The sequence below is a fragment of the Nomascus leucogenys genome, chromosome 11 (genome assembly GCF_006542625.1).
Source record: "Nomascus leucogenys isolate Asia chromosome 11, Asia_NLE_v1, whole genome shotgun sequence".
Taxonomy (NCBI): Eukaryota; Metazoa; Chordata; class Mammalia; order Primates; family Hylobatidae; genus Nomascus; species Nomascus leucogenys.
Window position 1 is genome coordinate 24,482,960 of NC_044391.1, and position 21,017 is coordinate 24,503,976.

General features: G+C 36.2%; 1 protein-coding gene across 3 annotated transcripts in view; it reads right to left on the bottom strand.

Moving 5' to 3' along the window:
- Positions 1-21,017, bottom strand: part of BET1 (Bet1 golgi vesicular membrane trafficking protein) — a 52,469-nt gene that overhangs the window by 21,226 nt on the left and 10,226 nt on the right. Inside the window, exons 3-5 of one of the 3 annotated variants that reach the window (XM_003252502.3) lie at positions 20,954-21,010; positions 19,074-19,107; positions 14,904-15,815 (exon numbers count right to left, since the gene is read on the bottom strand). In XM_003252502.3, the coding sequence (XP_003252550.2) occupies positions 15,664-15,815; positions 19,074-19,107; positions 20,954-21,010 (243 nt within the window). In that variant the 3' untranslated portion in view covers positions 14,904-15,663. Of the gene's footprint in view, positions 1-14,903; positions 15,816-19,073; positions 19,108-20,953; positions 21,011-21,017 lie in introns of those variants that run through there. The other 2 variants (XM_030822095.1, XR_004032245.1) reach the window with 2 other exon arrangements.

Consider the following 21,017-nt stretch of genomic DNA (forward strand, 5'->3'; position numbering starts at 1 on the left):
TTTAAATTTCTTTTGATATGGATATTTTCCTGAATTTATGAGTGAAAGAAAATTTAAGTGCAGTTGTAGGTATTGTAGAATCAGATTTTATTTGGTAGTATATAAATTTACTACTATATAATGGGTATATATATATATATATATATCCATTTGGAATAGCATCCAGTTTTCTTCCTCTAGAACTATGATAATAAAATGAAACTTTTTAAATTAGTTTATACAAATTAGTCTGTTTTATGTGTATGTAGGATGCAGAAAGATGTTGAAATGATGAATTAGCATTAGCATGTCCCTAATCAGCTGCTACTTATGACTCACAAAGGAAGAAGCATCAGTGGATGGACCAACAACATCATCAATATCATACTCCCAAGAGGTGAGTTATCTAGTTAAAAAGTGAAACACACCTCTCTGTAATAAGGACACATTGTCTGAAAAACGAAGTATATAATGCAGTATAGTCAGATTTTGAACAGAATATAGTCATCTGCAACTGTTAGGATCAGCAGTCCTGTCTTCACAGATAATTGTTTATGTAGCATCAAGACAAATTATTAATCATTCTTAAATTGACAAATTACAAATTTTTTACAAATCATTCTTAAAAAAAAATTAACTCCACCCACAATTCATGGGACTTTTTCTTCTCCAAGTTAAAGTGGCAAATATGTATAAGTAATATATAGGTACTTATCATTTAATTCATTTACTGTAAGCATGAGCAACATTGCCACATCAGAATCATATTTTTATTATTTTTAATGAGGACAGCTAAACAAAAAGCCCATTTCTCAGGAAGTGTGTTTATTACTATTTAAGATGATCTAATGGGGCTCTGTTAAGTGGAATATTTATAAGATGAATTTGGAAAAATGACTAAAATATTAAGTGTGATCCTGACTCTTGCTGTGATATTTTTGGTTGTTACTTTGTTTGTTTTTTGGGTTTCATCACTTTAGGAGTTCAATATTATAGTTAAATGAATTATATCTTCTGTAGTAATGCGTAGATAATATTTCACTATTGTATATTGACACAAATTTACTCAATCAACTTATTGAATATTTAATTTTTCATGTCATAGGACTATATATTTCTTCTGCATTTTACAGTGGTTAGAAAAATCTGACTTTAACAATTATTCACATAAATATATTTTCTAAGGAACTGTGGTATTTTCTATTTGTTTTTAAATTTTTAGGTGAAAGAGGTGATAAGATTTTACTATTTGTGTCCAATAATGGCTCCAGAAATTTCTGTATGGAAGGATCTAAGGGGAAACATCTGACTGGAAAGAGGGATTGAGTGAGAACCTGAAGCTGCGTTTGCATAGCACTTTAAATAAAACTGAAGAAATACCAAGTGCCAGATTTAAAAATTGGCTTCTGATATTTGGAAAGCTTCCATAACTTGTATAAGGCTAAATTCCTCCCTGGGCCCCATCCTTATAACTGTAAAACCTATGAGCTTAAGTTCCTAGTAGGATGTTAAGGGAATGTTGGAAACCTCCTATTATTGCTGGAGGAACCCCTTTCCCACCCTATGACCACGGGAGGGCTCAAAGGAGAGCTTCTTGGAGTCTATTTAGAGCTGCAGTCCCTAAGGAAAGGCCCCATGCCTTGAACAAGGTTAGAATCTCTCTTCACAAAGCCCACAATGGTGGTGGTGCCTACTAGAGTTGTGCTGTGCAACTGTGCTGCCTACATTTTGCCTAAATGGTAAACTCTAAGATACACGCTTCTTCTCTCTCTTCTCTCTCACCTCTTTCTTTTCATGTTGAATTTGAAAGCGTATATTTGCTTAGTTTTTTGCCTGCCAGTCTAAGTCATTATTTAGCCTTCACTGGCTTTGTTACAGAATGCATTCTAATTAGATAAACCCCAAACAGATGTTACAGATTACAGGTAATAGCTCTGTATAAGTGAAACTAATTTGAGAAAAAATAAAAAATTGGTTTATAAATGAATCATCATATTTTAAATTATTTACTTAATAGGATTTAAGGATTAGAATAAAAACCCTATACTTTGGTCATTTACTCACTTCTGTCTGGCACAAGACTCAGACCTCGGCTCTCCGTTCCTCTCTTTCTAGCTCTTATTCTTGGCCACGGGACCAACCCTCACAGGGGCACTCTATGCAGAAGCTTCCTTCCTAAATTGGAACTCCAACTTTGACCACTCTCCTTTGTAAACAGAAATAAAACTGAATTCTGCATGTTGTCCCAGAGGCCAGATGCTTGTGTCAGTCTTCCATTCTTCCAGCTTGAAAACATATCTGACACTTTCTTTAATGACCACCCCATCATATTTATTGACCAGTACCTGTGGAGTCTTTCTTTGTGGTGGTTTCATTGACTCCTTTACCTGATTATATGCTACTTGCCCACTTAGGAACCTTCAATTCCCCCAGGTGTACAGGCTCAAATTCAAGCTCCTTACTAGCATCTGAGGCCGTAATGGAATGTTTCTTTTACTTAAACTCTCTGTCCTAGACTGGTTGTTATTGTCTCAAAATGTGGCATCTGCAACTTTGTTTCTTTTTTATTTTCCAGACAGGGTGTCACCCTGTTGCCCAGGTTGGAGTGCAGTGGCATGATTGGCTTACTGTAGCCTCGATCTCTGAGGCTAAATGATCCTCCCATCTCTCAGCCTCCCCATAGCTGGCACTAAAGGCATGTACCATGATGCCCGGTTAATTTTGTATTTTTTTGTTGAGAGGGGTTTTGCTATGTTGCCCAGGCTGGTCTGGAGCTCCTGGGCTCAAGCAATCTGCCCACCTTGGCCTCCCAAAGTGCTGGCATTACAGGCGTGAGCCACTGTGCCTGGCCTGCAATCTCATTTTTAAGTCTTTGCTCAGACCAGCACTTCCACTTGGAAAGATCTCTCTGGTTCTCTTCATCTATCTCCTTCTTGCATTTCCTATACAATATTGTCCATGTTTCATTTCCCCCTTGATGCATTTCTCATTACGTTATCATACATTGTTAGAGTTTCTGAAGTCTCTAAGAATTTGCCTTTACTAGTCTGTTGGCTTGTTTGACTATTTTCATATGCTTCCTTTTCCTATTTAATATCTTGTTTAAATTTTCAGTTTATAGATTACTTAAAGTAAAAAACCAGGCACCCATTTCCCAAGTTTTAGTAATTTAAAAATTACTGTTATATGCAAACTTACATAATGAAAATTAAGGGTATCAGTCAGAGTTTGATGTTAGAAAAAATGGTTTTGACAAACTTTTACAGAAAATGAATCTGTTTGAAGGGAGTCCACATATTCATTCTGGAAGCTTGGAGATCAAGAATAAAAAATGGATAAGGACAAATGAAGGTTGGCCAGAGAATAAGAAGTATAGCTGGTCATGGTTCAAAAGCACCCAATCACTGCATCTGCCACTAGTGGACACTTAGGCTACTGTCTTCTCGTGTCTGCCAGACTGTTCAGCACTAAATGCTCAAGGCCTCTGCCACTGGATGCCACAACTATCCCTGCAAAATAATTGATGCTGCTGCTTCTGCCATCGATAGTTTTTCAGATTCCGGAATCTTTGGAAGTCTAGTTGGTGGTATCCAACTGGTCAAGTCTGCATTCTGAGCCTATATTTGGCTTTCAGGAAGACAGGAAGGGAGTATCTTCAATCCCTTTGGCTTCTGGAGTGGGAAGGGATACACACACAACTAGGGAATGTCTCATAATAGGAAGGATTGTCTGGATGCTGGGTACATAAAAATAACCAATGTCTAACACACGGGCCTAGCTATGCCACTGTTCAGTGCAATGGCAAGGATTTACCACCAACTTAAAATGTTTTATACATACTTTTGTATAAAAGTATATTTTTATTTCCTGAAAGCAGTGACATTTTCTCATAAGTGTCATATCATAAATCAGTGAACTTTAACATTCTATCCTAATTTTCATAACCTTGTCTGCCTTTAAACATGACTGCAAGATGGGAATGGTAATGTCAGCAAGAACCTTCCTTCTCCCCATGACACATCAGCAACCACATATGAACCAATTCTTGTTGTGAGAACTTCAGAAACTGAGGGGCTCCTGCACTCCAGGCAAGCATGAGACCGGCACATTGAAGCCAGTAAGAAAATTTGACTCTCCTTCTCACCGTAATCCCTACCCCCAGCATACTGCCATATGATTGGGAGGAAGTTTCCATCTCTCAGCTTCCCCCTGGGGAGTTAAGGAAAGGACTGAATCATATATCCAATGTTCTAATTCTTCTGAGGTTTGCTCAAGGAACTGGCTTCTGTCTCACTGGCCTTAGGTTTTGACCAGACCCAGTGTACTCTAGATGCTGGGAGCCACTGAGAAAGAACAAAGACTGTGATTTAGTGCAGCCCACATGCACTTGCCACAGCCCCTCCACCTGGTTCGGTGCAGAGCAAGTGGTCAAAAAAACCCAGGTTCCAGCTTCTCCCTGGGGAGGGAAAGAGTTGGACCATGTGAGCAACATTCCAAATTTTCCTACCTACAAGAAATAGATAAATTCCTAGAAATCTACAATCTACCAATACGGAATCATGAAGAAATGGAAAACCTGAACAGATCTATAACTTGTAAGGAGATTGAATCAAGAATCGGAAATCTCCCAACAAAGAAAAGCCCAGGACCAGATGGCTTCACTGGTGAACTCTACCAACATTTAAAGAATTAATGTCAATCCTTCTCAAACTCCCTCAGAAAATTGAATAGGAGGAAGGCTTCCAAATCCATTTTGCAGGACCAGCATTATCCTGACACCAAAGCCAAAGACACTATTTTTTAACAGCAACAACAACAAACAACTATAGGCCAATAATCCTGATGATCATAGATGCAAAATTTCTCACCAAAAAACTAGCAAATTAAATTCAACAGCATATTAAAAGAATCATACACCAGGACTAAGTGAAATTTATCCTTGGGATTCAAGGATGGTTCAACATACAAAAATCAATTAACCTGATACACAATATTACCAAGATGAAGGATAAAAATCATATGAGAAAAGCATTTGATAAAATTTAACACATTTCCATCATAACTCTCAAAGAACTAGCAGTAGAAATAAATTACTTCAACATAATAAAGGCCATACATGGAAAGCCCACAGCCAGCATTATATTCAATGAGAAAAGTTGAAATATTTTCCTTTAGGACCCAGAACAAGGCCAGGATACCCACCATCGCCACTTCTATTCAACATAGTACTGGAAGTCCTAGTGAGAGCAATCAGGCAAGGAAACATTTTTAAACGCATCCATATCGGAAAGGAAGAAGTAAAACTGTCTGTGTTTGCTGATGATGTGATCTTGTACATGTTGGAGTTCTCGTTTTACCATTTTTTTTTTCTTTGAAGGGAAAGGCAAAGAAGTTTTTACTGCAAAGCGAAAGTACACAAGAGTTCAAGTGTAATTGGGAAAGTCGCCATTTATGTATCTTAGTATCACTTTTAGTTTTCTGTTTTTGTCTCTGGGCTTCATTTTAGATAGTTTCTTCAATTCTGCCACCTGGAGATTTCCCCTTGTTTCATTTATTCCTATATGAATTTTTTGTTAATATTTGTAGTATTTTATCTGTCATTTCTATGTGTTTGCTGTTGGGGGTGTTTCTACACAAATTCCGCCTACCTTTTAAATTTCTCCTAACTGCTTTTCATAGTGACCAACTCTTCCTGGGCTGCCCAGGATTTTCCCAGTTTCAGCACTGGAAGTCTCATGCCCTGGGAAATCCCTCAGTCCTCTACAGACTGGATGATTTGTCATTGAATTGCTTTTTATCATTCCACACTGTGAGAGAAGCAAAAGCTTATTAATTGTTTGCATTACTTCAGTAGTGGGTTGTCTATGAATTCTTATAAATAGCAAAAAGCTATCATGTTCTCCCAAGTAAAATCTTTTCCAAGTAATGTTGTGGCCCACACTTCCTGAAAAACAAAGCCTGATTCAAAAGCTTATTGGGAAGTAAATTTGGGAAAAACAGCAGCAAGGCAGAGAAGAAAGGGGACCAAAATGCAAAGAGAGCATACTACTTAAGCTGTCCACAACCTCAAAGGAAAAACAATAGGTTGCTGATTCTCATATAAATTCTCCAGAAGGGCAATTCCTGGAATTCAAGTAATGTATCAGCTGGCTGCTGCTGTCTCTTTGTCTTTCATAGGTTGAAGTCCTCTTAGGAGTCATTAAATCCATTGTACTCCCAGGTAGCATTCCCAGGCAGCCACTGGAGAGGTAACACCTTCTCTTGGCCCAATCTGGTGATGGAGCAGGCATTGCAGTCAGTAGTGCCAATGGGAACTGGCCCAAGGGTGTGCATGGCAGTGGCAGAAGTCATGGCATTAAACTACGACCAGTGGGCAGTGCCAGGGTCCTTCCAGCTGGGAAGCAAACAAAGTGGGGGATTGTGGGGAGAGTGGATAGGCGAAGCTGAGTGGCTCTGGTATGACACAGAGTCTGGATCTGATACAGATATTAAATAAAAACTACTCCCTCTTTATCCCACCACACACCTATTTGCACCTGCTTTATTGCTTAATTGTAGTGATGAATGTAAACATCTTTAGCTATGTCAGAACCTGCTAAAGGCAGGATTTGATATGTATTTTTCTATGATATCTAGTAGACTATTGGCAGAAGCTTAATAAATATTTTATGAAATCATGGCACACTGCTTGAAATATAGATATATCGCTCAGTCTATAATTATGAAGCTCATTGTACTATGTGACTTTCTAGCAAATAGAAACATAGTATAAGATGATAGTTCCAATGGTCTTGGTAGCCATTAAAATTGACAACCCTCAGTCATAAACAAATTTACCTATCTGGGTGTCTAGAACTCTGTAATTTGGTGATTTTGGTTCAGCTGCCCCTTACTTTATGAATTTATTTATTAATTCAGTCCATTGAGTTTCTACTATGTGCCAGATACAATGTTGGGCTTGGATAATAAAGATTAAATGTGTATACATCCTGTCCTTGCCCTCAAGAGACTGAAAGTATGGTTGGGAATTTACTCTCCACATGGAATTCTCCGTGTCTTTGTGCTCATCAAATGTCCTTCTTCTTGTAAGGACATTAGTCGTTGGATTAGGACTTACCCTAATCCAGTGTGGCTTCATCTTAACTAGATTATATCTGCAAAGACACTATTTCCAAATAAGGTCACATTTTGAGGTTCTGGTACACAAGAAATAGTAATAATTCTGAATAAATAATACAGAATTTTGTCCCTTATCTCCAAGAGAGGGGATAGTTTTGCTTGTTTGTTCAAATTGTGCTTAATACTATCAACACCTCTACATATTTCAGTAAGAATAGTTTTTTTTTATTCTGCTTGAGAAAAGAGTACGTACATTTCTCATAATACGAAGGTTCTGATGTTTTTTAGCACTGACGTAATTGAGCCTACACTAGGGAAAGAACAGGGCAGATAAGGCATTCTTCAGACAATTCCCTCTTCTAGATCGAAAGTCGATCCTGATGCCAAAAAATCAGTACCAGAAAACCAGAGGTGGCCCAGGCCAGGAAATAAGAGAGTCATGGGAGATTCCCCTTTTAGCATTGACTCAATGATTAAGGCATGACCCATGGCTTCTTGATTATTTTTGACCTGTCATTGTCTATTTTCCTATCACTGATAGAAAAAGGTATTTGGTGTCACATTATTCTTCCCAGTTCTAGTTGGAACACATCCTCCCTTTCACTTCTTCATGGAGTACATCTCTATTAATTATTTCTTCATGCCATGACAAGATCAACTCTTGTCTTTAAAACATTATTGCATTGGTGGTTCATCTCATTATATTGAATTCCCTAAAAAGACATGAACTGGTCTCTGATTCATGGGAAAAATCTCCAAGACTTGCAATATTTTAGGGGACTAAAATTTATAATAGTTCCTCTATGTTTAAGGATACATAACATGTTTTCTGCATCAATGGTTAAGTTTGATATACATTCATGGACCGAAAAAAATTTTAAGACCAAATTAAGATGAGCCATGACTCTGTACAAAATTGTAGTGGGAAAAAAAAATGCTTACAGAATTACACTACATCAATTGGAAAGGGTTAGTGTCTTATTAGTGGCTCCTCATTTCAGAATATTTTCCTTGATTTCAGCCTCATTTCAGGTTCTTGCTTCTACTAATCTGGGTGCATTATTTACCCAATTCAATTCTTCAGTCATGCATTGCAAAAAAGAAAAAAAAGGAAAAGAAATAAAGTCTTTTCAGCAAATACTCCCTAGAATATCCACAGAGCTTGACTGCATTGGCAATAGCTGGCACTTAGGAGAATGAGGTAGCCAGAGCCCTGTATTTTGCTGTCCAGAATCTCACTCTTGTGCATCTGGATTTTCATCCCAGGCACTCCTAGCTAACCGATGATGCTGCAATGACTGATGTCTTAGTTTCCTAGGGACTCTAACAAATTGGTAGCTGAAAACAACAGAAATTGATTATCCCACAATTCAGGAGGCTAGAACTTCAAAATCAAAATGTTGGCAAGGCCATGCTCTTTCTGAGAGCTCATGGTTAGGATCCTTTCTTGCCTTCTCCTAGCTTCAGGTGGTTGCTGGCAATCCTTGGTGTTGCTTTGCTTGTAGGCATATTTCTCAATCTCTGCCTCTGTCTCCACATGGCATTTTCTGTGTCTCTGTGCCCATCAAATGTCCTTCTTCTTGTAAGGACATTAGTCATTGTATTAGGGCTCACGCTAACCCAGTGTGGCTTGATCTTACCTAGATTATATCTGCAATGATGCTATTTCCAAATAAGGTCATATTTTGAGGTTCTGGGTGCACATGAATCTTTAGGAACCATTATTCAACTCAGTACATCTGAGAAGAGTTGGTGGACAACTATGTCAAATCTTTTAGTACTGTTAAAGTGTCATTCTGCCAAATAGGTGAACATTAATTGTAAGTTATTTGAGATGAAATTCCTTCTACTGAAGAAGGCCACTTTCTTTCCTGGAAATTGGATGAATCAGAAACAAAGATAAATGTCGTGGGTTAAAAAAAATGTTGTAATTAGGTGGCAAAACATGCACTGATTAGCTTGTCATTCTTTCCTTTTGTGCTTCAGTATGCCTACTTGTATAATGAACTACAGAATAGCCTCCAGATTGTGTTTGCAAATGCTTGATGAAAATTTAAATCAGAGCACTATAAAGCATTGCGTGATTTAAAAAAAAAGTCTTCGAAGAAAATTCAGATATAAATATGGCTAAATGAATAAATATTTCTCCCTAGAAAACTTAGTCATGTATTAGTACTGTAATCCTCACAGGACAAAAGAAAATGTCAGATATCATGGAGTTACACAGATTTCTTTATGTCTAGTACAGTCTCTAGCCAAATTCAACTGCTGATTTACACATCAAATTCAGAAGCTAGGAGATTAAAATAGTTTGCTTTTTCAGAAGCTATAAAGAATGTATATTCTCACTCTATATTTTGAAAATTCAGAATTTTTAATGAGGCTCAATTCCTAGCAAAATAGTCTTACTATCCCATTCTCTCACTTCCATACCTCTGCCCTCCCCCACACTGTCTCTGCCACCTTCCCTAACCATGCTCCCAACTCCAGAAAGTTAGAAATATGGCTACTGTTGCTGGTCCTCTTTCAACTTTATAATTTACCTTGAGTCTGGGAAGACTTTCTATAAAGTTTCATGCTGAGCTACAAAAACAATGCTGTGTGTGATTAAGAATGCAGGCTTTGGAGGCAGACTGCCTGAATTCCAAACTTTATGTGACTTTGGGTTGTTTAATGGCTCTGGGCCAGAATTTCATGTGTAACATAAAGCTATTACTAATACTCACCTTAAGGATATTATGCAGGTTAAATGAGCTAGGTTACATCAAGTGTTCAGAACTGTCTCGCACCCAATAAATGGTTATTATTATTAACCTGTGTGATGCTGGTATGTAACAGAATACTTCAAACTAAATAATGTATTCAAACTAAACTGTATTGAAACTAAATATTGGAGAGTTTATATTCAAACTAAACTGTATTGTAATGTATTCAAACTATATTGTAATGTATTCAAACTGTATTGTAATGTATTCAAACTAAACTGTGTTCAAACCAAATAATGGAGAGTTTTAAGTACAAAACATCACCTCATATACTTAATATAAATGTGCTTTTAACAGAGCAATGATCCAGCTCTTGTGAATGGTAGGTTGAGCTCAGTGGAATAGGACCCAATGAATAGGGACACTCCAACTAAATTTCAGGTTCAGATTGTCCCACAATAAGACACAATCATTCAAACAACACCCTCCAAGCTGATAAGCAATTAAGGGATCAAGGCAGAAACACACAGCCAAGGACCTAGAGCATCTTGGAGTTGGTGGTTGTAAAGTTAGCAATGGACCACAGTGGTCCTCCTGTGATACTGAGATTTAAATGTTTTTATCTTTTTTCCTGCTCCCCTCACCCCATTCTTCTTTCCTTACCATTTCTGTTGTTACCTTCTCAGCTAAAGTTAATGGTTAGAAATAATGAGAGTTGATGGTAGCCAGACCAGAAAAACAAATCTGTTCAATTTTTGTTATTCCACATATGTGCATCCTCTTGATTCAATTAGTCCTCAAGTATCTCTCCATTATACCTGTGAACATGTGCAGGACAGAAACTTGAATTTATAAAATAATGTTTGAATTAAAGTGTCTCATTTGCAATTCAAAATTCTATAATCCAGGGAATAGACTGGAAAGTTTTAGCTCTGAAAATCCATGCTAGACCTAAAGAGCTGAGTTTCTAAGTTGCTAATATTTATCACTTGCCTTTCACAGATGAGAATTGATTGCCTGTCCTGAAAGTTGGAAATGAAAACTCTTCTCTCTGATTCCCTTATATCAGCATAACAAACATGAAGAAAGGTAGCGACTGCATCATCAACGGCAGCAAAATGTGAACTACCCACGGATGCTAAGCTAACTAGGTGTGCCTAATTGCCGACACTAGGGATATGCCCCGCCTGTCACTTGAATACATTCTTAGTTTATGTGCCACTGAAATTCCCTGGTAAGATGTCGCCACTTACATTGTGGGCTAAGTGGATTACACATCTTGCTGTAGGGCTTTGAGTGAAATGCAGACTTCTTGGCTAAGGTCAACAATGGGCAACATATATAATGGTGGTCCCATAAGATTAATTGGAGCTGAAAAATTCCTATCCCCTAGTGATGTTGTAGCCATTGTAACATTGCAAAAATTCCTACAATCTCGTGATGTAGCTATTGTAACATCACAGTGCAATGCATTCCCTTTTCTATGATTAGGTGTGTTCAGATACACAAATACTTCCCACTGTGTTACAATTGCCTACACCATTCCGTATAGCACATGCTGTACAGGTTTGTAGCCTGGAAGCAATGGGGTACACCTCAATAGCGTAAATGTACAGTAGAACATACCATGTAGGTTTGTGTATGCACACTCTAGGATGTTCTCACAAGGACAAAATCAATCACCTAACAATGCATTTCTCAGAATGTGTTTCTGAAACAGAAATAGAAAATTTTTTTTTTTTTTAAATTTTTATCTAGGCTTTCAGGAATGAAATGCCTGACTCACCAGATCAACTTGGGTCAGAGATACTGACAAACCTCTCATGCCTTGAAATTATAATGGAACGCAAGTTCAGCCACTTGCCGCTTGAGAAGCCGAATACACAAGAGGTGAGGTATAGTGGAAGGAAAGCAGCTTTATTAATCAAATGCTGGCAGTTGAGGAAATGGCTGAGTTTATGCCTCTGCAAAACCATTTCAAATTTTTGGGCTGACTGTGGGGGTTTAAAAAGAGAAACTTGCAGGAGTTGTGCAAGGTGCGGGTCTGCATGTCTTGTTCCAATGGCTATCTTGAATTATTGTCTACCTGGACAGAATCAAAGCTGGCATCATCTTCACTGTGGCTGGGTCATAGATTATCCCCTCTGAGGTAATTTCTAGGTGGGAGAGAGTTCTACAACTGGGTTTCCATATCTGGTTTGCTTCTAGAGTAGCCCCAGGAGCTTCTAAACAAGCATATCATTAAATAACTGTGCATGGTGCTAGGGAGTGTCTGGTGGGAAAGGGAGAGAAACAGAGTTTTAAAATGCATTTCAAGGCTATATTCTGAGTTTAGAGAAAAAAAGTTTTTAAGTGCATTTTAAAGCTAAGATACTTGATTACAAAATGTGAATTTTGATGCAAGAAGAAGAATATTAAACAGCTTTCCTCAATTGTTCTTCCACTTGTGCCTAAGTGGCACCCATACTTGACCCTGTAGACATGGCATTCAATTTTAACCCATCTTCCTGCAGCTTTACGGTAGCGAAAATCATAAGAAGAATTTTAATTTAGCAATAATTTTTGGCCCCCAATTAATCTAATGGCTGAAATATTGTACCTCTAATACTCAAAGAAGCTCAGCTAGTAAGTAAACTTGGTATGTTATTAATCAAGCCATATATTTTTATTAAGGGCCTTTTATGGTCTCAGCACTGGAATTTTAGTGAGAGGTGATTAAAAAGATACGTTCTCTAGCAGAAAAGATGAAAACCAAAGCATCAATTTATTCAGAAAACCCCTGTTGGGATCTACTACTGTGCCGAGTGCTTAATGGAAAACATGGGTGTTTAACATAAGTTCTTTTATGTTGATACACACCAAATATGTCTTTCCTAAATGAATTAAAGACAAATATTTTATTTTTTATACTAAAAATGTCCTTTTCTACATATAATTTTTATGTTCTTTATTATTAGGAATTCATATCTCTAAAAGAATTGGAAAACTGTTTATGTGCATAGGCCATCAAACACCACAGAGATATCTTTTGAAGATGTTAACAGTTTAAAATTCCTCACTGGTGAAGAAAAACATGAGTTTTACATAGCAGATGTTACAGTTTAAGATGGATGGATGTGTATAACCTCTCTAGGGAAGTACTAGAACAAAAATTTAAGTCATGAGTAAATATGCATACTTATACTTAAAAAACCCATCTTGAGTTTACCTGGCATGGATTAGTACCAGTAGGAATTGTTTAATTAGTAATTAATTAAATTTTCTGAAAACATACATCATTTCATTACTAGAAACAAGAGCAAAACTGCATGTTGAATAAAGCAACACTCGTACACTTAATTAAAAAGCAAATAAGTTAACATATAATATTTTCATACTGCCCATCTGCCCTTAGAAGGTCTACATCCTCCAGAAAAAGCTGAATATAATTTAGGTAAAAGACTATGTTAATACAAAAAGGACTGGAGTTTAACTTTCTCCTGTCTCTCCTTCCTTCCTTTTCATTTTTGCCCACACACATTTCACTTATATTAAAACTTACTCCATCACAACTTCCTTGTGATTAATTCTAAGACACACAGTGGTAGAAAAAAGTTAAGCAAATATATATAAAAATATATATATATACTGTTGTTGTTGTTGTTTTTGAGACGGAGTCACTCTGTCACCCAGGCTGGAGTGCAGTGGTGCGATCTCGGCTCACTGCAACCTCCGCCTCCTGGGTTCAAGCAATTCTCCTGTCTCAGCCTCCCAAGTAGCTGGAATTACAGGTGCCCGCCACCACGCCCTGGATAATTTTTTTTATTTTTTTATTTTTTATTTTATTATTATAAGTTTTAGGGTACATGTGCACAATGTGCAGGTTTGTTACGTATGTACACATGTGCCATGTTGGAGTGCTGCACCCATTAACTCGTCATTTAGCATTAGGTATATCTCCTAATGCTATCCCTCCCCGCTCCCCCCACCCCACAACAGTCCCCAGTGTGTGATGTTCCCCTTCCTGTGTCCATGTGTTCTCATTGTTCAATTCCCACCTATGAGTGAGAACATGCGGTGTTTGGTTTTTTGTCCTTGTGATAGTTTGCTGAGAATGATGGTTAATTTTTGTATTTTTAGTAGACACGGGGTTTCATCATGTTGGCCAGGCTGGTCTTGAACTACTGACCTCAAGTGATCCATCTACCTCGGCCTTCCAAAGTGCTGGGATTACAGGTATGAGCCACCGCGCCCGGCCAAAGCAAGTATATTAAAATCACTCTTAAATTCAAATATTAGAATGCTGTTGTTTTATGAAATAGATTTGTAGTTTCTTTTTTTAAAAACAATAAATTTAAGTTTTTTAAAGTTTAGAGAGAGGATTCTGTGAAACTGCCCTAGGGTGGTTTGCTAGCCACGCCCAAAAGGTAGATTCAGATACACTGTGTGTAAGAGCAAGTGAACGAAACTTTGCAATTTGTCTTGTCCCATCTGTTACAAACTTCACAGTAGGGAGCCTGGCATTGTCAGTTGCCTTAAGTGACCGGTTGTGAATGCAAACAAAATTTGTGTGTACTTTTCTAGTTTTTTGCTAGAGTCAAAAAAATACATCATGCTCTTGGTGCTCAGTTTTCACTGAGCCTGTGGAAATGGGGTTTATGGCAATTTTGAAGACAAAAGAGTGTGTAACCAATATAAAGAATGTTTTCTATATCCCCATTGATCTGGTTTAAAACGCTCTCTGTGTGAATCTAAAACTATTTTAGAAATAGTTTAAAATTAAATTTAAATTATTTAGCCATGAGAAACAAATGTAGACAAAGAGTTTAAGGGAGCTGACTAGCACGTACCATTCAGAAGTTTGTTTTTCTTTCAAGCAGTAACCTAGAAGATAATCCATTAATTAAGAAAATAATTTTAATCATGTAGTATGGATATCTTTAATAGACATCATTATAACATATTTGGACACCTTGAAATTGTCTTGTGTGTGAACAAAACAAACTCAACTTGCCTTTTACAGATTTTAAATAATTTTGAAATAAGTTAAACATAAATATATATTAATGTAAAATTAACATATTAAAAGATCTTTGAAGAAACCAAGCATTAAATCTGTCTATAATCAGACTAAAGTATTTTATTCCAATAACTTTTCTGAAATACAAATTACCTCACATAAAACTCATGTTCTACTTTCCTTAAAAATAAGACAGTTTATCTTATGTGCTTTAAAGCAAATGGATTATTAAATAATGTAAAAGCTTAATAAATTACCAGCTGGTCGAACTATTTATTAATTAATGAGATAAACTTGAGGAGAAAGCAATAATTATAAATATTCTTTTAAAATGTAAATTGATGACCTGACAAGGTTTTTCATTATAAATATATTAATATCTGTTGTATATAGACATTTTTATGCTATGTGTTTCATTTTCTCCTGCTCATTTCTAAATTAATTACAGGCATTAGAGAAGCTATAAATACTAAAAGTCAGATTCAGTAATCACACCACAATCATCGATCCTTGAGAAAACATAGTAGAAACAATTCTTTACATAATTGTATAATTATAACCCATGTTGAAATTAGCAAAGTTAGTCAAAAGAAAACATGAAGGTTTTTCTTTTCTAAATGTCATAAAGACTTTGTAGAATACTTATATTTATAATGGATAATGTGGTTACATTTTGCGTTATACTTTAGCTACTAAAGTTATAAATGATTAAGCTTGAATGAATTTTGGAGTCTCACATCTAGTATATGCTTGTTTTTTTTTGGTCAGAAGCATTTCATGTTTATTTCTTTCTCTTCATTTTGAAGATTAAGGAAAGATTACTTTAAGACTTGAACTTGGCACTTTGCATATCTCTTTGGTTCATGCAATAGTCTTTCCAAGGCTTGTGAAAAATTCTTCTAAAAGGACAAGGTGAATTACTTGGCTAAGATATAGATGCCAATATATATACAAAGAGAACAAAGCTATATGAAATGTACGGAAGGATCCTGCTCTCCTGCTTGAACATTTAACTGAAAGGAAAAGAATGGAGAAAGCCAGAGTAACAATAACCATGTGCCTTTTTCATATATGATTCTTGCACAGGATTTCAAATACCAGAAGATGGAAGGTCAATCAATGTAGGAAGATTTTATCCATACAAGTTGAGAAAAAGTTAACATATGCAAAATATGTAAATGATCTTCTAAGTGTCTATTGCCTTTGAAAGGTATCATTCTCAAGTTAATTCATCAGTTAATTTCATGTCATCTGAAGTTTCTCTACTAAAATTTAAGTAAGAGATTCTCATTTGGGAAACAAATAACTTCTAAATATTTCAGAAGAACACTTACCAACATAACCACAGTGTACTGAATTTAGCTTGTACCAACTCAAGAGAGCTAATTGTGCATGTATATTCACAACTCTTGTGTTTCAGTGCTGTCACAATAGTGCTTGGAATCGAGTGTGGTGGGAGATTTTACACCACAGAAATAAAAAATTAATATTTTTAAATATTTTATTTAATTATTCCTATCAGCCTATGAGTGTATTTCTATATTTTTATACACTTTTTATTCCTGTTTTACAAACAGAGAAACTGAGATGGAGAGGTCATCAGCCCAAAGTCATAGTGTGAATGGTGGAGCCAGGATTTATGCTCAGGCAGTGTGACTTCATAGCCTTTGGTCTTAGCCACGATGCTACTCTGCTTCCCAATAAATATTTAGTCAAAGTTTATTCATCAGTATAGAATGATGACATTATTTATTGACTGCATAAACCCAAATTATCAGGCACTTTTCCAACATTCTCTCAAAGAAGTAAATTCAATATATCTAACTTGAAATTTAGGAGCATTAAAAAATTAGGAAAACTATTTTATAGAACCAGAGCTTTTCATGGGGACAGGTGCTAGGGTTCTCTGCCCCAGAATTCTGATGCTTAAAATGTTGCACATTTGTTTTAGATGGAAAAAGACGGTGCTGGCAGAAGGATCCCTGGTTGGGCAGGGACATGCCAGTGTGTCCAGAGGAGTTCCCTGCCTGCCAGGAATCTTAGCAGACACAGTGATGTGAAGGAGCAAGACAAAATGCCAGGTAGAGACCTACTTTAAATAGTACTTAGAAATAAAAATCATAAGAAATGTTGAACCATGCAGTGATGAGAATCACTTTTGTACCACCCAAAATCCCTCTTCCTGAAATCTATATCTGCTTGATGATACTGTCCACATTTAAAATTTTTAAATATTTTACAAAGTACTTTCATAAAATAGCCAAACGATCCTGAAATCCATCCTTCTCTTGCCATCATTGGTTTTCCTAAGGCTTTGATATCCTCTGCTTCCATTGTTGATTCTCCTGTTTTCGTTTTTAAGTCATTTTCTTTGGCCTTCTGCTAGTCCTGTTTTTCACAACTTTAATTATTGACAATGATTTCTGAGTCTCCTCTGAGCTCTGGTGTCACATACTTGACACAAAGTACAGTTAAAAACTTCTTGAATGAATGAGTCACTCTCCAATTGCCTGACGAAAATATCTACTTGGAGGTATTTCATCACCTTGAAGCCTGAAAACAACCTATTGTCTTGTCCTTAAAATAACTACCTTTTCTGAGAATTTCTGTTAATGATAGTGAGAACCAACATTTATTGAGTGATTATCACATGCCAGGCACTTTACAATATATTATCTACTTCTCACAACTATCCTATGAAATAGATGGTGTAATGAAGAAATCAAGGACAAAAGCAGTGAGCAAGTTAAGGAATAGAGATATGAACCCAGGTCATCTAACTCAAACCAGTGCCTCTCCCATCACACGTCAGGCTTATCTGCTTAAGTCCCTTAACCACACTCAGTTCTGGTGGTTTTAACCTGTCAGTTAGAGGCCCAAATAATGATGAATGAAGCCAGAAAAAATAGGACCCAAACTGACAGGTTATTAGGGATGAACAAAAAGAATTGAAAACTCGGTAAAATCCAAGAAAATAGATTCATAACCAAAAATATAAAGAATTAAAGAGATTTTTGCAATAGAGTCAAGATTTGCTTATTTGTTTGAAGCAAGTTCCAACAATACAAATATTAACTTTGCTTGATTTGGGTTGGAATCTGAGTTGTCAGGACCATTTCTCAGATTCTATTAAGAACGTAAAAGAGACTTAAAGAAGTAACACAGTCGACTAATATATTTTATTTAAAAATTTACTTTTGAAGCCTATAAATGGATAAATTCCAAAATACAGAATATTTAACAATATTTAATATTTTTTACTCAACAGTCTGCCTTTGTGTTTTTCTTTCCATAAACAAATACACTGGATTAAAGCAACAATACTCTTATCTTCAAGTTCAATGCCTGAGTTTCTTGCGTACTATTTCCATTTAGAGTTCAGTAATTACTTAACTTCACATTATTCTGTCACAAATGATAATCAAATGTCCTACCTATGTAGTAAAAATCATAAAACTATTATAAGCCAAGTCAAGAGAATTTATAAAGTTAATATGAAATAATAACTATACTGATACATATGTGCAATGAGCCCTACCAGAAATATGCCAAAATAACAAGCTTTATTTAAAGAATGAGGTCTTTGGGCAGAAAGAAATGAGGGGTCATTATCATCAAAAATTATTAGGAAGATTGTAGGTAAAAAGAAATCGCCCTACGATTTTAACTAAATAAAGGAGGAGAAAGGAGTATATCATTACAGTTGATATAGTTAGGAAAATTCAATTACCATTCTACCACAAACTGGTTGACTACTTCAAGAGCTCAGAGTCAGGCTCTCCAGGCATTCTGTTACTCTCCCACTAAGTTTCCTTTCATGGGACATAAACCTGCATTTATGATTACAACAAAATATTATAATGCTATTTAATCTGACAGTTGGCAAACAATAGAAAAACAAACTGGAAATTAGTGGAGCCACACCCTCTCGCTACCCCTGAAAATAGGGGGCTAAAATGAGTCATTAAGAAACAGTATTCAAAGACCACTGTATTAACTAATGTGATTTATAAAATAAGCAAAATTCAGCAATTTTCAATGGAAAATGCCACAGTATTTGAACACTAGGAATGTTTTGATGCTGATTTTTATCAAAGTGGTACTCCAAGCCATTAAGTTGGAACAAATTCCAATTCACAATTACATGCATCACCTCAGTTTAATAATCCAATAAATGATAAAAAAGACAAATAAAGAAAACAGCATCATATAGCACAGCAGCTTTGTTTGGCTCCCTCTGGATAAAATCTTCACTTTGCCCATAGTTTTACCTAGAAATCCAGTTGTGGAATCAAATTGTGAATCCTATCAGAGATAAAGGCAAATAAAATATAACAGTTAGATTCTACTAGTCTACGTATGCATATCCAAGTAATTGAATAACTGTTACCACAGTACATTTGTAATGACAGTTTTGTGTTTAATCAATTCAGGAGCCTGTTGATAACCTTGGATTATCAGCCTGATTTCTCCATGCAAAATACAGTAATACTCTCAGTGAATAAAAAGCTCTTTCATTGCCCAATAAACACTTCTTTCAGCTCTACAGAGTAATTCAACAACTCAAAACTATTTAGGTGTTATTCCAATTATGGGGATTAAAAAACGTTAACAATAAATGTAAGTACTTTGTGCATTATCGCACAGATTTTTTTCCCCACTTTTTGTTGTGCCATTGCTCTCCAAGGTCAAATGGCTGACTGCTACCCAAGTAGAGAATTCATCCAAAATGTAATATGGTTAGCAGTTAAATGTACCTTTATTTACTTATTTATTTATTTAGAGATGGGGTCTCGCTCTGTTGCCTAGGCTGGAGTGCAGTGGTGCAATCTCAGCTCACTACAACCTCTGCCTCCCAGGTTCAAGTGATTCTGCTGCCTCAGCCTCCCAAGTAGCTGGGACCACAGGCACACGCCACCACGCCCAGCTAATTTTTTTGTATTTTTAGTAGAGATGGGGTTTCACCATGTTGGCCAGGCTGGTCTTGAACTACTGACCTCAGGTAATCCACCCACCTTATCCTCCCAAAATGTTGGGAGTATAGGCATGAGCTACCGCGCCCGGCCTTGGACCTTTACTTTTAATATCCTTTTGTTTAGACAGCTGACTTTGAAGTAGAGTCTATTAAGTTAAGAGAATATCATAGAGAGGTAGTAAAATGTGATAAAGACTATAAATATGGATGGAGAAAAACTACCATATTAAAACACAGCTGGAAAATCCTAAAGATGAGAGAGGCTTAGGTATGGACTAGAAATATTACACATACTTTCACAGAAATTTTAATATCCTGAGATGTAAAGGCCCTGGCATAATAATATCCTTTGTATAGCTCAGTGTCTATGTGGCTCATACACTTTAGATCTATGGTTCTTCACCATGGTTATGCATCAGAATCACTGGAGATGCTTTTTTCAAAATATTTACATCTAGATCCCTCCTCACAAAATGCTAAATCAGTATATTTAAAGACAGAATCAGGCATATACATTTTTAAAGAGGTCCCTAGCTGATTATAGTGTACAAGCTTAGCAAGAACATTGCTTTTGATGCCAAATTCATTTTTGAATAGCACAATTTTAAAAGCACATGGAACCAGAGAAGGTTCAGAGAAGCTTGACATTCAAGATGAACGTTAACAAATGGAAGGGGACCCTAACAAGAAAAGGTATATGTTGTTAGAGAGAAAAGGCTCCGGGCTGTTCAAATCTATGAGCACTTTTTTCAGAAGTGATCCTTAGGAAATCAAGCAAAAGAGTAAGTATCCATTAAGTGAATGACATTTGGTTGGCTGGATATCAAGTGCCTTTTGATTGCTTGGTTAATAAATTACTAGTAGTCTCTACTATTGAGATTTCTAAGACTACTCAAAATAGTCATTTGTCTTGAGTTTTTAACAATCTTCCTAAAAACAGGATTAAAGATATATTGGCTTCCACTTGTTCCTCCCACTTACAGTGTGAGACGAGATGAAAAATGCAAAACCATGGCAAAAATAAACCTTATAGTTATTCCAAACACATTAGATACAAATGGATGGGAATCAAGGACTTAGGATCTCTGTATCTATTTCAAAATGAATAAAAGTTGAAATTCTATTATTTGCGAATATTAGATCAAATTTCTTAAAGTTAAAATCATAACCACTTACCATTTCAGCTAATAATTTATTCTGGGTTTTAACTTCATGGCCTATTTCAATGGAAAGCTATAAA